This window comes from Cololabis saira, chromosome 16, assembly GCF_033807715.1.
Source record: "Cololabis saira isolate AMF1-May2022 chromosome 16, fColSai1.1, whole genome shotgun sequence".
NCBI classification, from domain to species: Eukaryota; Metazoa; Chordata; class Actinopteri; order Beloniformes; family Belonidae; genus Cololabis; species Cololabis saira.
This window is the reverse complement of record NC_084602.1, coordinates 9861157-9875775: the sequence shown is the minus strand read 5'-3', so window position 1 is coordinate 9875775 and position 14619 is coordinate 9861157. Positions and strand designations below refer to the sequence as shown.

The 14619-nt window shown below is 41.7% G+C and overlaps 1 protein-coding gene across 3 annotated transcripts in view; it reads left to right on the top strand.

Moving 5' to 3' along the window:
* The window catches only part of LOC133462084 (peroxidasin), a 137359-nt gene that overhangs the window by 44377 nt on the left and 78363 nt on the right, over window positions 1–14619 (top strand). Inside the window, exon 4 of one of the 3 annotated variants that reach the window (XM_061743204.1) lies at window positions 11187–11258. The exons of the other annotated variants lie outside the window; for them this stretch is intronic. Within the exon in view, the coding sequence (XP_061599188.1) occupies window positions 11187–11258 (72 nt within the window). The remainder of the gene's footprint in view (window positions 1–11186; window positions 11259–14619) is intronic. 3 annotated transcript variants of the gene reach the window in all.

The following is a 14619-nucleotide window of genomic DNA, read 5'->3' as shown; positions in this document are numbered from 1 at the left end:
CAACAAATGAGGAAGCTGTTGAAAACTTGACAAGAAGGAGACATTAAACGCGAAGAGAGAGAAACGGGCGCAAGCAGCATGAAGAGAGCGAGAGAGGAAACTCTGAGGGGACAATGCAAAGGGTGAATCCTCCATATCTGATACTGTAGTTTCATGAACAAAGTTCAAAAGAAGAGCCATAAAACAAACCAGCGAGATGGTGATGCGTTGAGCTCTGGACGTGACGAGGGGAGCACAGCTGGTGTCGCTCAGCCTTACACTGCAAAAAGTCAAAATCTTACCAGGAATATTTGTCTTATTTCTAGTTAAAATGTCTAATTTTTAGTCAAAAAATCTCATTACAATTAGAGAGTCATTGCCAGAAAAATAACTTATTTGACAATTTTCACCTGTTTCAGGTAAATTTTCACTTTAAATAAGTAGAAAAAATCTGCCAGTGGGACAAGATTTATCTTCTCATTACAAGCAAAAAAGAAATCTTGTTCCACTGGCAGATCTTTCTACTTATTTTAAGTGAAAATCTACTTGAAACAGGTGAAAATTGTTGTTTTTTCCAGTGATGAGTCTTGTTTTAAGTGTAATGAGATTTGTTTTGACTAAAAATGAGACATTTTAACTAGAAATAAAACAAATATTCTTGTTAAGATTTTGAGTTTTTGCAGTGTAGGACTCTTTGACACTAGTTGGAAAGCAGCTATGAATACTAAACTTCCTTCTCGTCATTAGATTTGCTGAATCCAATGTCGTGTTGTGCCAGGTCCAAAATACAGATGACATTGAGTTTTTTGAAATGAGATCAAACATTTGTGCTAATGAAGCTCTTTGGAATAATTTTAAATACAACAGTTTTCTTTCCGCAAGAGTCTAGAAACAAAGTGAATCACCATCACAAAGACTGAAGCAGCAAAAAAAGCTAAAACACAGTTTGTATCTCTGCTGACACTTTTGGCCACGACTGTGGGCCTGTCTAATTGCTGGTAATGGAAACTATACCACACATGTGCTGCACAACTGTTAGTACTCAAGGGCTTGTGAGTCTAGAACAAATGGAGCTGTTAAATGATCAAGCAGCTAACATGTTGGACAAACGCTGCACACTTGATGCCAGGTTTGAAATTAGGCAAGTCCCATGGTAATTTAACATTTGATCCTTTTAGAAATGGTGCCTACAAATCAAGATGAAAGATTATAAATAACCCCAAAACATGTGAGACCTTCTGATCTTTCTCAGGTCCATAGATTGGAGATTCCAGACAGGTGCCCATTTCAGACATGAGGTCATAATGAACTTTCTGACAGACTAACACATTTATGGAATATCTGAACGAGCACCCTGATGCCTCTTCATGAACAGTCACAGCAGATATGGGTGATGGCAGATATGGAAGCAGTGAAGCCTTTTGAACGAGACTTCAGATGTATGTTTTCTGCTGCATTCTGCTCCAGCTTCAGCCGTAGCAAATGTCTAACCGATTTATGTTCCAGAAATGATTTGAAAACTCTGCAACAAATCTGGAGTGAATGCTGTGAGCAATTCTCTTTGGACCAGCAATGCTTGGGAACACCTTGGACGTATGAAAACGGCCAGTCATCTATTAACAGCAAGTTTAAACAGTCATGTGCAAAAGTTAAAACACCCTCTCTGAATTCTTTTTTTTGTAATAAGACATAATAAAAACAGTCTGACTGAAGTTGGCTATAGCATGAAGCAAATACAACCTAAAAAAAAAAACATTTTTTTACCATGCCATTATTAATGAACAAAAATGAAGCTGAAAGGAAGAAAAAAAAGAACGTCGTCAAAACGAAGTACGTCACCATAGCTTCCATAGCACTGAAGAAGCTATGTTGCAGCTGGGTGATGTGGAACATCAGTTTCTGATGAATTGATTATCAGCAGGCGTGCAGAGCTCTATAAAAACAGATGCCGTGGCTGGTTACTACTGCAGAGAATTCAGGCGTGTGCTAATGTGAGAGGGAAAGGCAGCGGTCAATGCTCAACAGTGAGAAAAACCTTCACAGGAGTTGCACGTTCCAGTCAGTTTCCCCCAGTGAAATGTTCAGACACCTACCACAAACCCAAGAGCTTCATCTCAGACCCAACGGAAGACTGAACCAATACAGTTGTTTGGATGGGTTTCCAGGAGGAAGCATCTTCTTAAAAATCACAAACATGAAAGCATAACTAAGATTTACAAAACTGCATCTGAAAAAGCCCAAGATTTCTGGAACACGGCCCTGTAATGAAGTGGTGGCCACTGTTGATTTTGACACAAACCAAGTGTGTGGTTTCAGCAGAGATGCCTCATCCCCACTGTCAAGCACGGTGGTGGAAGGGCAATGATTTGGACTTGTTTTGCACCCACAGCACCTAGCAACGTTGCACTCATTAAGTGGACCAAGAAGTGACCCAAAGCAGCAGAAAGTTTGCATCAGAATGGCTGGAAAACTAAAGAATCAAGTTTTTTGGAATGACCAGTTCAAAGTCCAGACCTCTACGTGATTTAAAATGATATGGTGGGACCGTAAGAATGCTGTGCAACAGTGACTATCCAAAAACGACCTGAAAGACTGTTGTAAAGAAGAATCAAACAGAATTCCTCCATGAACATGTGAGAGACTGAGACATATTCATGCCTGCTGTAGGTTGTTGCTGACTAAAGCGGATCTACAAGTTACTGAATCATAGGGGCTACAAGGCCAAGCCAGCATTGCTCACATGATGTGGTTTTTCTTTTTGCTGAAAAAATAACAGTATGGTGGTTGCTATTGTCACTGTTTTGAGTTTGTCATGGGTTTGGTTGTTTTCCCGCAGTTTTGGTATTTACGTTTTCTGTTTAAAGTTATGTCTTGAATTCCCATGTTCCCATCTGCCCTGATTGTCTGCACCTGTGTCTCTTCAAACCTTTAGTGTATATCTTATCTTGTCTTTCTCTTGCTCCCTGCTGTACTGTTCCTACCTGCCATGTGTCACGTCATGTTTTTGGGGTTTTTCATGATCAAGCTCTTCTTTTTTGTAAAGCCTGCTCAGCAGCGTTTGGCTTTCTTAAAGTTAATAAATCACTGTTTTTTTGGAACTCCTGCCTCCTTGTCTCTCCTGCATCTGGGTCCTGCTCAACCCCCACCATGACAAAAATGATACGACCCTCAGGAGTTATTTCAGGCAGGAAATCTCTGCAGTGCGTGCGTTTGATTATTCCCCCGTCTGAATGGTTCGTTCCAATTACTCCATTTGTTCTTTGACCTATTTAAGGAGCATGAAGTATGTGCTCTGAGAAGCCTTCGGATGTCTCACCATCAAGCTCGCTGTCTGTCCCACCTCCACCCCGGCTTCCACCTCTGGGCTCTGATTCAGATATAATATTCTGATTTGTATCAACTTGTGATACACAAGCACCTATTATGCAAATATGATTGGTGAACACATCGTAACATGTCAAATTTGTCTGAAAATTGCTTATTTAAGTATCTGATACAAGGCATCTGCTTTTTACTTTGGTCTCGACTTGCATGATTTCATCACGCAAAGATCCAGAGATCTTCAGAATCCCTCATTCCACTAATATGATGATCATCTTCAGATGAGGAAGAACTCAAACCGCTGCCAGTTGTCTAAAACGACACAACCTGGCATTATCACGTCAAGAGCAAAGTATTTCATGCAAAGAGAAGTCTCCAACATGCCGGTAACTTCATCAAAGGAGCGGCACACAGCTCTGCATGTGTTTGCAATTAGAAAGAGACTTTACTGTCGAAAGAGAAGACTGGAGCAAAATGACTGGACTCTCATTCATCCAGGTCGACTCTCAAAGGCTGGAAACTAGGCGGCTGGACTTGTTCTTGAAGATGTTTCACATTTTATTCAGAAGATTTCACCACTTAATCTCCAGGTGAAATTATGGAGATTTTCAGAGAAGCGCAGAGAGACGGGATGGAGACACCTCATGAAGGTGAACAAGGTGAACTTTGTCACTGGTTTGAGGCACAAGCCACTCTCTCCTGACAAAGTTGTCCCTCATCATCCTCCTGCTGGAGCTTCCCCCGTCCAGCTGTGGTAACATCTCAAACTCAATCAACGATGGGGAAACTGAAGCCAGCAAGCTATTGTTCACCGCAGGAACAATTACGTAGAAACTTATTTTTTCCTGGCATGTTTTTCAGCACAATGTTTTCTTTTGAGGTGACTGAATAAAGCAGAGACATCTGTAACTTGCGTGTGGACTGCAAGATAGAAAAAAAAGGTCTTTAGATTGTTAATATTTGTGAAAGCACACACTCCCTGAGAGCATTGTGAATGCACAGCTGGAGAGTGGAGGCAGATTAAAGATAGGATGTCTGTAGCGCAATCTCCTGCTTAGCTTCTACTATGCATGTAGATAAATTGAGGTCATCTGTCGAAAATGAAGTCAAACTTGAAGTGGACCTTTAGACCAGATGGCATGCCATGTGAGGACCTCCAAAGAGCATTCCTTCAGCGTCAGCTGAAAATCACTGAATTAATTATTTTAAACCAAAGTGGATACTGTCAAACGAAAAATCCAGGGTAATTTTAACTGGACACATCCATGTATTACAGGGAGAAGCCATAACCTCTACTCCTTTTGCATCTATTGACAGTCGACATTGTATGAAATTATGACAAGACTGCAACGATAAAGATTCCTGCAAAAATGGCCCTCTTTGTACAGTGTTTATACACATACAACGCTAAAAGGATTGCAGATGCAATAATTGCTTGCATACGCAGAAAGTGGTTTTTGAAAGAGATATGTATGTATATATATTATGCTGTCAAAGTTCATGCGTTAACATGTTGATGCAGGTTCTGTGTAACACCACTATTGTTTAATGCACGCATACTACACATACGCCCAACCTGTAGTAAGTAGAAAGGGATGCAGCTGTAATAGACTGTTATAAATACTCCACACAGCATCGGTTACGTGACATGTTGGTTGTCTCAAATGCGGTTTTAAAGCCACTTTTTTCATAGAATATATACTTTTTGATATACTTTTTCCTCATACAGCATGCAGACATGTTGCTCTGGAATGAACACGCCCACTGTATGTCAATCAAAATTAGCTGTGGCTTCATGATTCTTTAGCCAATCAACACTGAATTAACTGCAGAGCTGCTAGCAGACGTTTGCAGCAGAATATCCTGCTTTGAAGGTTGTCGGCGGTGAAATCAGAAATTACCCCTGTGTTTAGACAACTCAGGGTTAGTGTATGTCTTATGTGAACAAAACAAAAGAGATGACTGTGGATTTTAGGAGAACCAGAATTAGCAGAAAAAGAAGACTGGACTAGAGATACAACACTGATGCTGTTTATGAGAAAGGATAGAACAGACATTACACCCTGAGGAAGCTTACGTCCTTCAGTGTTTGTAGCTTTTGAACATCTTCTACCAGTCTTGAGGAGAGTTCAGTCACGTCTGCAGTCATCTGGTGGGAGGTAGCATTAGAACCAGTGACTTAAAGCCTCTGGAGCTGATTGTACAAAGGAGGATACTCATAAACTGAATAAGATCATGGAAAGCCCTGAGCAATGATTAAGATAGGGTGTCTTCAGTCAGAGGTTCTTCAGATCTGCTACAGACCAGTTCAGAAGAACCTTCAGACCATTACGGGAGAACCTTCAGACCATTACGGGAGATCCTTCAGACCTGAAGGTTCTCCCGTAATGGTCTAAAGGTTCTCCTGTAGAGGCCAGGAGACTCTTCAGACTCTACAGGAGAACCTTTAGACCATTACAGGATAAACTTCAAACCTTTACAGGAGATCCTTCAGACTTTTACAGGAGAACCTTCAGACTCTACAGGAGAACCTTCAGACTCTACAGGAGATCCTTCAGACCGCTCCAGGAGAACCTTCAGACTCTACAGGAGATCCTTCAGACTCTACAGGAGATCCTTTAGACCTCTAAAGGAGATCCTTCAGACTCGACAGGAGATCCTTCACACTCTACTGGAGAACCTTCAGACCTCTACCGGATATAATTCAGACTTCTACAGGAGAATCTTCAGACTTCTACAGGACCTTCAGACCACTACAGGATATCCTCAGACCTCTACAGGAGACCCTTCAGACCTCTACAGGAGAACCTTCAGACCACTACAGGAGATCCTCCAGACCTCTACAGGAGACCCTTCAGACTCTACAGGATATCCTTCAGACTCTACAGGAGATCCTTCAGACCTCTACAGGAGACCCTTCAGACTCTACAGGATATCCTTCAGACTCTACAGGAGATCCTACAGACCTCTACAGGAGACCCTTCAGACTCTACAGGATATCCTTCAGACTCTACAGGAGATCCTTCAGACCTCTACAGGAGATCCTTCAGACCTCTACAGGAGATCCTTCAGACCTCTACAGGAGATCCTTCAGACCTCTACAGGAGATCCTTCAGACCTCTACAGAGACCCTTCAGACCTCTACAGGATATCCTCCAGACTCTACAGGAGAACCTTCAGACCTCTACAGGAGATCCTTCAGACCTCTACAGGAGATCATTCAGACTTCTACAGGAGATCCTTCAGACTCTACAGGAGATCATTCAGACTTCTACAGGAGAACCTTCAGACCTCTACAGGAGACCCTTCAGACCTCTACAGGAGATCCTTCAGACTCTACAGGAGATCCTTCAGTCTCTACAGGAGATCCTTCAGTCTCTACAGGAGAACCTTCAGACTCTACAGGACCTTCAGACCTTTACAGGAGATCCTTCAGTCTCTACAGGAGATCCTTTAGACCTCTACAGGAGATCCTTCAGACTCTACAGGAGAACCTTCAGACCTCTACAGGAGACCCTTCAGACCACTACAGGAGATCCTTCAGACCTCTACAGGAGACCCTTCAGACCACTACAGGAGATCCTTCAGACCTCTACAGGAGAACCTTCAGACCTCTACTGGAGATCCTTCAGACCTCTACAGGAGATCCTTCAGACCTCTACAGGAGAACCTTCAGACCTCTACTGGAGATCCCTCAGACCTCTACAGGAGACCCTTCAGACTCTACAGGAGATATTTCCTGTCTACAGCAATAACCATCTACAGTGAATTGAAGAGACTTAAATCATGACTACTGTAGCAATCGATTTCCCCTTCAGAGATGAATCATGTTTAAATACCCAGTCATCTGGGCACAGCACAGCCTGACTAATGTGAATTTTTTTTTTCTTTCAGTGAACTCACACACTGCCATACCCATTCCTGACATACCCTCCCCCAAATTTGTAACATAATCCTGCTATTTAGAAACTATTTTAATTACACAGCAACTCCAACTTAAAAGCGCAGCTGATGTAATGACTGAGCCGTTGCTCCAACCTTTGTGATTATGTTAAAGACTCCCTTCCCCCGTCTGTTGAGTCTGAGTGCTACAGCTGAGGTGAGACTGTACCCCCTGTCTCATCTCTTCACTTCCTTTGGTCCTCAGTAAAGTCCTCTCCTTGTCATCTTTCTTGTCTTTAAAGCTTAATGTCAAGGTGGCTGCCTGTCCAAACCGTGTCCCTCATTACAACTAGCTCTATAAACAAGTCAATCAGAGGTCAAGGCATCTCTTTGAGGGAATCGGTTCATTCATCCTTTATCTATTTAGATTAAGTGTGTCAGCACGTTTCCATTTACCAATTAATTAAATTTGACTTTTATTTATTTGCAGACAACATGAACCTAAAATAATGTTTATCCTCGTCAATCTCATAGATGTTTCTCAATTACATTTTTTTGGGACCATAACGAATTTACAGGTTTGTAATGGGGCCATTTCCTTTTACAAAGCATGAAAAGTGATTATTATAATGATTTGGTACAAAAACGGAATCTGAAATTTTCAGCGAAATGCAACAACCAAGATTAAAAACAGTGAAAAGGAAAAATATATTTTGTTTTAGATGGGTTTATCTAATCAGCAAAGTGTTGTCCATCTTTTTTCAAAGGTGAAACTGTGTCTATAAAAAGCAATCTCTGCTTCAGATTTACATTTGGCTGCAACTTTTTCCTGTAAAGTAATCATCTTGTCCAGAAATACCAATCCTTGTGCTAATGCCATGATTGAAACAGTCTGTGGAAGTCTCATTCTGACCACTTAAAGCTCACACTGGATGTGTCATGAAGGCAGGCCTTCAAATTAACTTTTACTTTGGTGTGGAGGGAAACGTTCTGGTTCACCAGATTTGGAAGAAATGCTTGTAATGAGGGTTGGCACATGCCTTCATTATGTGGAAATCACCTAAACCAAATACTTGGCCATGCCTCACATTTGGAACTGTACATTCAGTCAAACAATCTGATTGTCTGGCGCATGACTCCAGTAGGACTGTACTAGCAATTCACCTCTCTAAATCACATCATCGCTCTGCTTAAGTGAGTGCACAGGGGGCCCCGGATAGCTCAGTGGGTTGAGCGGGGGCACCGTATACATCTGCAGGCGATGCTGGTTCCAATCGCAGCTTGTCACTCTTCACTACGTGTCTTCCCCCCTGTCTTTACCAAGTTTCCAAGTTTCAAAATAAAGGCCACAAGAGCCACAAAAAATATATAAAAAAAAGTGAGAGCAATGAGGTTTGAAAAGTGTTTATAAGTCCTATTTTTGTGATTTGGGCTGAATTATCCACATCAGACATGTATGAAATGTTCTGGTAGAACTCATTCCAGTTGGGCATATTTGGTTTTAAGCCAGTGGAGATCTGGCCAGCAGGCTGTAATAGGACTGACTTCTTCCTCTGTCCTTTTATCCATCCATCCGTCCATCCATCTTCGTTGGCTTATCCGGAACCAGGTAACTGGGACAGCAGTCTGAGCAGAGATTCCCGGACTGTCCTCACCCCAACTCTTCCGGGGGGGGGGGGGTAAGAGGCGTTCCACTGCCAGCTGAGAGACATAGGGTCTCCTCCCGGAGGGACATGCCTGGAACACCTCCCTAGGGAGGCGTCCAGGAGGATCCGGTACAGATGCCCAAGCCACCTCAGCTGACTCCTCTCAATGTGAAGGAGCAGCGGCTCGACTCCGAGCTCCTCCCGGGTGACCGAACTCCTCACCCTATCTCTAAGGGAGCGTCCAGCCACCCTGCGGAGGAAACTCATCTCGGCCGCTTGTATCCGCGATCTTGTCCTTTCGGTCACTACCCAAAGTTCATTGCGTATATTGACCGGTAAATCGAGAGCTTCACCTTTTGACTCAGCTCCTTCTCCACCACAAGGGTACGGTACAACGACCGCATAAATGCTGTCGCTGCACCGATCCGTCTGTCAATCTCACGCTCCATTGTTCCCTCACTCGTGAACAAGACCCCGAGATACTTGAACTCCTCCACCTGAGGCAGGACTTCTCCACCCACCCGAAGAAGGCACGCCACCCTTTCCCGGTGGAGAACCATGGCCCCAGATTCTAATGTGCTGATATTCTCATCCCTGCCGCGTTGCACTTAGCTGCGAATCTCCGCAGCACATGCTGAAGGTCCCGGTCTGATGAAGCCAACAGGACAACATCATCTGCAAAAAGCAGAGAAGAAATCCTGTGGTTCTCAAACCGGACCAACTCCGACCGCTGGCTGTTATATCTGTTAAAGTGTTGGTCTTGGTTGGATCTACTGATTTACACGCTAACACTTCATGCTGCTTGGTGGCGGTCATTCCACCTCATTTGCTTTTTGCCAACAGTTAAAAAATAAAAAAAAAAGTGCAACAAATCACTTCAGCTTGTTTGCAGTGTAAAATGCAATGGAAAGTTGATACAATGTTCTGTTAATAAAGACAGCCAAATTGCACAATATACTTTTGCACTTTAAATCATTTTGTGTACATCCTTATGTATACATCCTGGTCACATCATAGCTTTTTACAAATTCTTGGTTGTCTTGACTTTACCCTGTTTATCTGCTTATTTTTTTGCACATTCTATTGTATTTTTTGCTATTTATCCTGTTTATCTTGGTTATCTTGTTTATACTTGCACACTTGTATTTGCTGCTGTTTATTTTGTCAATTTTCCTAATCTTATTAATATATTTTCAAGTTTCTCACTCTTACAAATATCTACTTGAACCTTGAAACAGAAATTTCGCTCAGGTACACTGGCTGTATGTGACCGACACTAAAGAAGTCTGAGTCTAAGTCTATCTTGTAATACTCAGATAAATATGAAAAAAACCCAAGAGCTGCATCTCATCTTGTAATAATTGCTCGGGGGTCATGTTCTGGGTCTCTGGAAAGCGTCTAGAGACAACATCTGTTGTATCAGACGCTATACAAATAAAATTGAATTGAATTGAATTGAATTGAATCTTAGACTCTACAGGCCTCACTGTACATGTTAAAGTCCATGACAGCACAAGTAGAAGAAGGCTGAGTCAGTACAGTTTGTTTGGAAGAGTTTGCTCAAGAAACATGAAAGCACGAGCGATGGTCACAAAACTGCATCTGAACAAACCAGCAGACTTCTGGAACTACCGTATGTCCTCTGGACAGATGAGACCAATGTGGAGATGTTTGGTCTAAATGTCCAGAACCATGTTTGGAGAAAACCAAACACAGCATCTCAGCAGAAACTCCTTATTCCCACGGTCAAGCATGGTGGTGGATGGGCCATGATTTGTGGTTTTACCATCACAGGAGCTGGGCATGTCGCAGTCTGAGTGAATCATAAACTCCTCTAGAGACAAATATGACAGTTTGACAGATTAAAAACTTGGATGAGATTGAGTTGTGTGACGGGACAATAATCCAAAAACGCCACAGAAAATTTACACCAGAATGACTGAAACATAAAAGAAGCAAAGTTGAAGAACGTTTTCCTCAAAATCCAGATGTGCACCCACTGAAGGTGGATCTTTAAGCTTTTGAATCATGGGGTATACATTATAATGCCTACATGAGTTTTCTTTAATTTTTGGTTTAATTTTTGGAAATGAAATAATGTGATTCTGAAAAAAAGTGATATGTGTTGTTTCACCTTGGACCCGTTATGATCCGATGAGTATTGTCATGTCTTGAAATACGCACATGAAAACGGAGAAAGCTTGAATTTACAGACTTTTGCACATGATTGTATACAGTTGGTGATATACCCTGATTAAGCACAGCGTTAAAGTCCTCTTTCTTCCAGTAGGAGCGGAGTTCAGATGATCCTGTGTGAGGGTGTGTGTTACTAATGTTATCGATTATCTCTCCTTTCAGCTATTTGTACAAGAATGAAATCCAATCAATTGACAGACACGCATTTAAGGGGCTTGTCTCTCTTGAGCAACTGTAAGTGAACTACTTCCTCATTCACCTTTTCCTTCTGCTCGCCATGCTGCTCCTGCCTACTTTTCCTCATCCCCCCTTTCCCCCCTGAAAGATTGCTATGAAGAGGTCATGATGTTGTGGCATGACTGTAGAGTCTTATGCAGGTGTCGCACCTCCACCGATGCGTGTGATGCTCATTCCTCTTCCCCCTTTCCTGCCACCACCATGCATGCCACCCGTGTGTGCAGCGCTGCCCCCTTTGACCCTTCCCCCCCGCATGAGTCGCATGGTCAAGATGACAAATGCTCCGCACCTCCCCTTTGTGAAGCTTCAGAGCTCGACACTCGGCCCCGATCTGCTTGTTCTTCCAACAAGGGATCGTATCGTACAGTAGCGCTCCACCTCCGTCTGTCCTGCTGCTGCAGAAAAAAGACTTCTGCTCTGATTTGTTTCAATCTGATGTGTTTATTTGTGAGAATTTTGCATAAAATGCTTCCTGTAAACACTCAGAAACAGTCGTCTGCTTTGAATGTCTGACACGTGCATGCTTTGCAAGAAACACTTGTCAGCAACTGTTGGTTGATGTTACATAATGTGAGAAATCATCATTTTACCTTGGTTTTAAGCCAATGGATAATTAACACCAAAATGGCTGTATAAAATGTAATTTGCTCCATATTCTTTGGAAATGAAACTGACTTGGAGAAGGTCCTGATCACATTTAAAAAAGGAAAATGGCAATACAAAACACATTTGCTCAAACTCAAATTCCAGCTGTTGATTGAGCAGCAGTTTTTTGTTGTTTTTTTTCTGTAATTTTTTAAAATGTAGTAAAAAATGTAATATACTTTAACAGAAATAAAGCTTGAAGTCTTATACTTCTGTTGAAGGGAATACAATAAAGCCCTGAAGACTAAAAGTATTTTGTTCTTTTATCCCTCAGTAACTTTTAGATGTTGACCATTTTTTATTATGCCTGGAATTTATCTGTAATTAGGTTTTATAGCAGGATGGTTGTCAGAAAGTATCAAGAAGTATTGGCAACCCCTTGGAATTAACTCTGCAATAACTTGCCATTAAATATGAACTGATCTCCATTTAAAGTCGGTGATGGACAAACACAGTGTTGAATAAAATATGTATAAACAACCATTAGTAATGACCAGTCATAGTAGCATCAGCAGCCAACTATGGCATGCATCTTTAATATTTAAATGATTTAAAATAAGTAATTTAATGACACCAGATCTTGAGGTTCTGGTCTCATTGAGGCTCACGAGGGTTTGGCGCTGGTTCCCGGTGAAGGGAGCAGCACATTTAAATGTCTTGTTACTCGTCTCAGTTCGGACTTCAGCTGCAATTAAACAAATCCAATCTTGGCAGTGAAAACAGTAACTTTTAGAGCTTTTCTGAAGAATGTAAATTGTAGTTAGATTGCTACAACAATAGTAGCTTTGTAGATGAACATAACCCAGTGTCTGGGTGCGTGAGAGGACAGCTGACCGTCTAGCTCAAGCATACAAACACTTGATATACTTGATAGTGAAAGCTCTCAGATTTGTGGTGAAGCTCAGAGCTTCATGGTAGATGTATCCAGTGTCTGTAGACAGGAGGAATACGTAAAGATCCCATCACCGTAGTCCATCACAGAGTGAAGCATCTGCAGATGTGAACCATGCCTTACATAAAGATTCCTAGACAAGTGTGACGGGGAGTAGTTGTCGTAGTGTAGTCTACATCAACGTGGAAAGGGACACAAATTCATCTCAAAATGTTCAGCCGTCCATCAGTTTCCAGAGGAGATTAGTAGTGACAATTTAGTTTTATGGCAACATTTCCTAGAAGTAGATGTCCAGCCAACGATGGCTCTAAAGACGCAACGCAGAAGCCTCAGTGAGGTTAGAAGGCAAGTTTATTTATATAGCACAATTCAACAGTAAATAACAAATAAAATTATGTCTTGCCGCTTTTAATGTTGATGTAAAGCACTTTGAATTACCTTGTGTTGAATTGTGCTATACAAATAAACTTGCCTTGCCAAAATGAAATAAAATGATAAGAAAAGAGGTACAATAATTAAAAGCACAAGTTGTTAAAAAGTAAGGGCAGTAGATCCAGCAGGTACATCTCATTCTTACAATGGCAAGAATTACGTTTCTATACAGTCAGAACGTACAAAGACCGGGTCAAATACAGTATTACAAAAGTAATCTGTGCCGATTCGTAGGGTGAATTAAACCAATTTGACAATTCTGTGCCACAATGCCTGTTTCCAGGTCTTATTTCACACAACTGATGAGAATTACGTTTCTATACGTTCAAAACGTACAAAGACCAGGTCAAATACAGTATTACAAAAGTAAGCTGTGCCGATTTGTGCGGTGAATCAAACCAATTTGACAATTCTACGTCACAATGTCTAAGCAAAGGTGAACGTAAGCAAAGCTCTATGTGCGTAACAAGGGAAAGCATTGAAGACAGTTGTGAATCTTCCCAGAAGACGATGATCCGGCTAATTCATCCTAAGATCAGACCACTCCATGCGCAGAGAAAACACAAGAAAAAAACCCAACAGCAATACAAAAGTAACCTGTGCCGATTCATGCGGTGAATTAAACCAATTTGATAATTCTACGTCACAATGCCTGCATTTAGGGCTTATCCATAACTTTGCATGGTTTTCAAAAATCATAAGTATTTAATTTAAGGGTACGCTTAAATAACAAATAAAATGAAATAAAATGATAAGAAAAGAGGTCAAATAATGTTAAAAAGTAAGGGCAGTAGAGTACAGCAGGTAAGTATTTAATTTAAGAGTACGCTTCAGTAAACAGTAATGTTTTTAGGCCTGATTTAAAGGATCTACAGTGTGAGCAGACCTCAGGTCTACAGGAAGTTTGTTCCACCGGTGAGGAGCAGAATAACTGAACGCTGCCTCACCTTGCTTGGTTCTTGTTCTTGGGAACCACAACAAACCAGATCCAGATGAACCTCAGGGGTCTGGGAGCTTCATAGGAACTAACAGATCCAGCATGTATTTTGGTCCAAGAACGTAACCATGAGTAGCAGCTTAAGGCTTGAAGACGTTCCAGGAACTGGCAAATGTAAAACATGTGAGTCCACCATGCTGGAGTCTTGAAACAAGCAGGGTGTCCACGACAGGAAACCACTGATTTTCACCAGAGAGCACCTTGATAATCCCCACTATTGCTGAAAATAACAAGAAGGCCTTTCGGACTGAAGAAACAAAACTTGAATGGTTTGGGGAGAATGCTCAGCACTTCGTATGAACATCAGCATTTCCTCCCAACAGTAGGGCACGGTAGAAGGAGTATCATGACTCTGTCATCAAGGAGCGGAAAAATGATTTCTGAGTTATTCT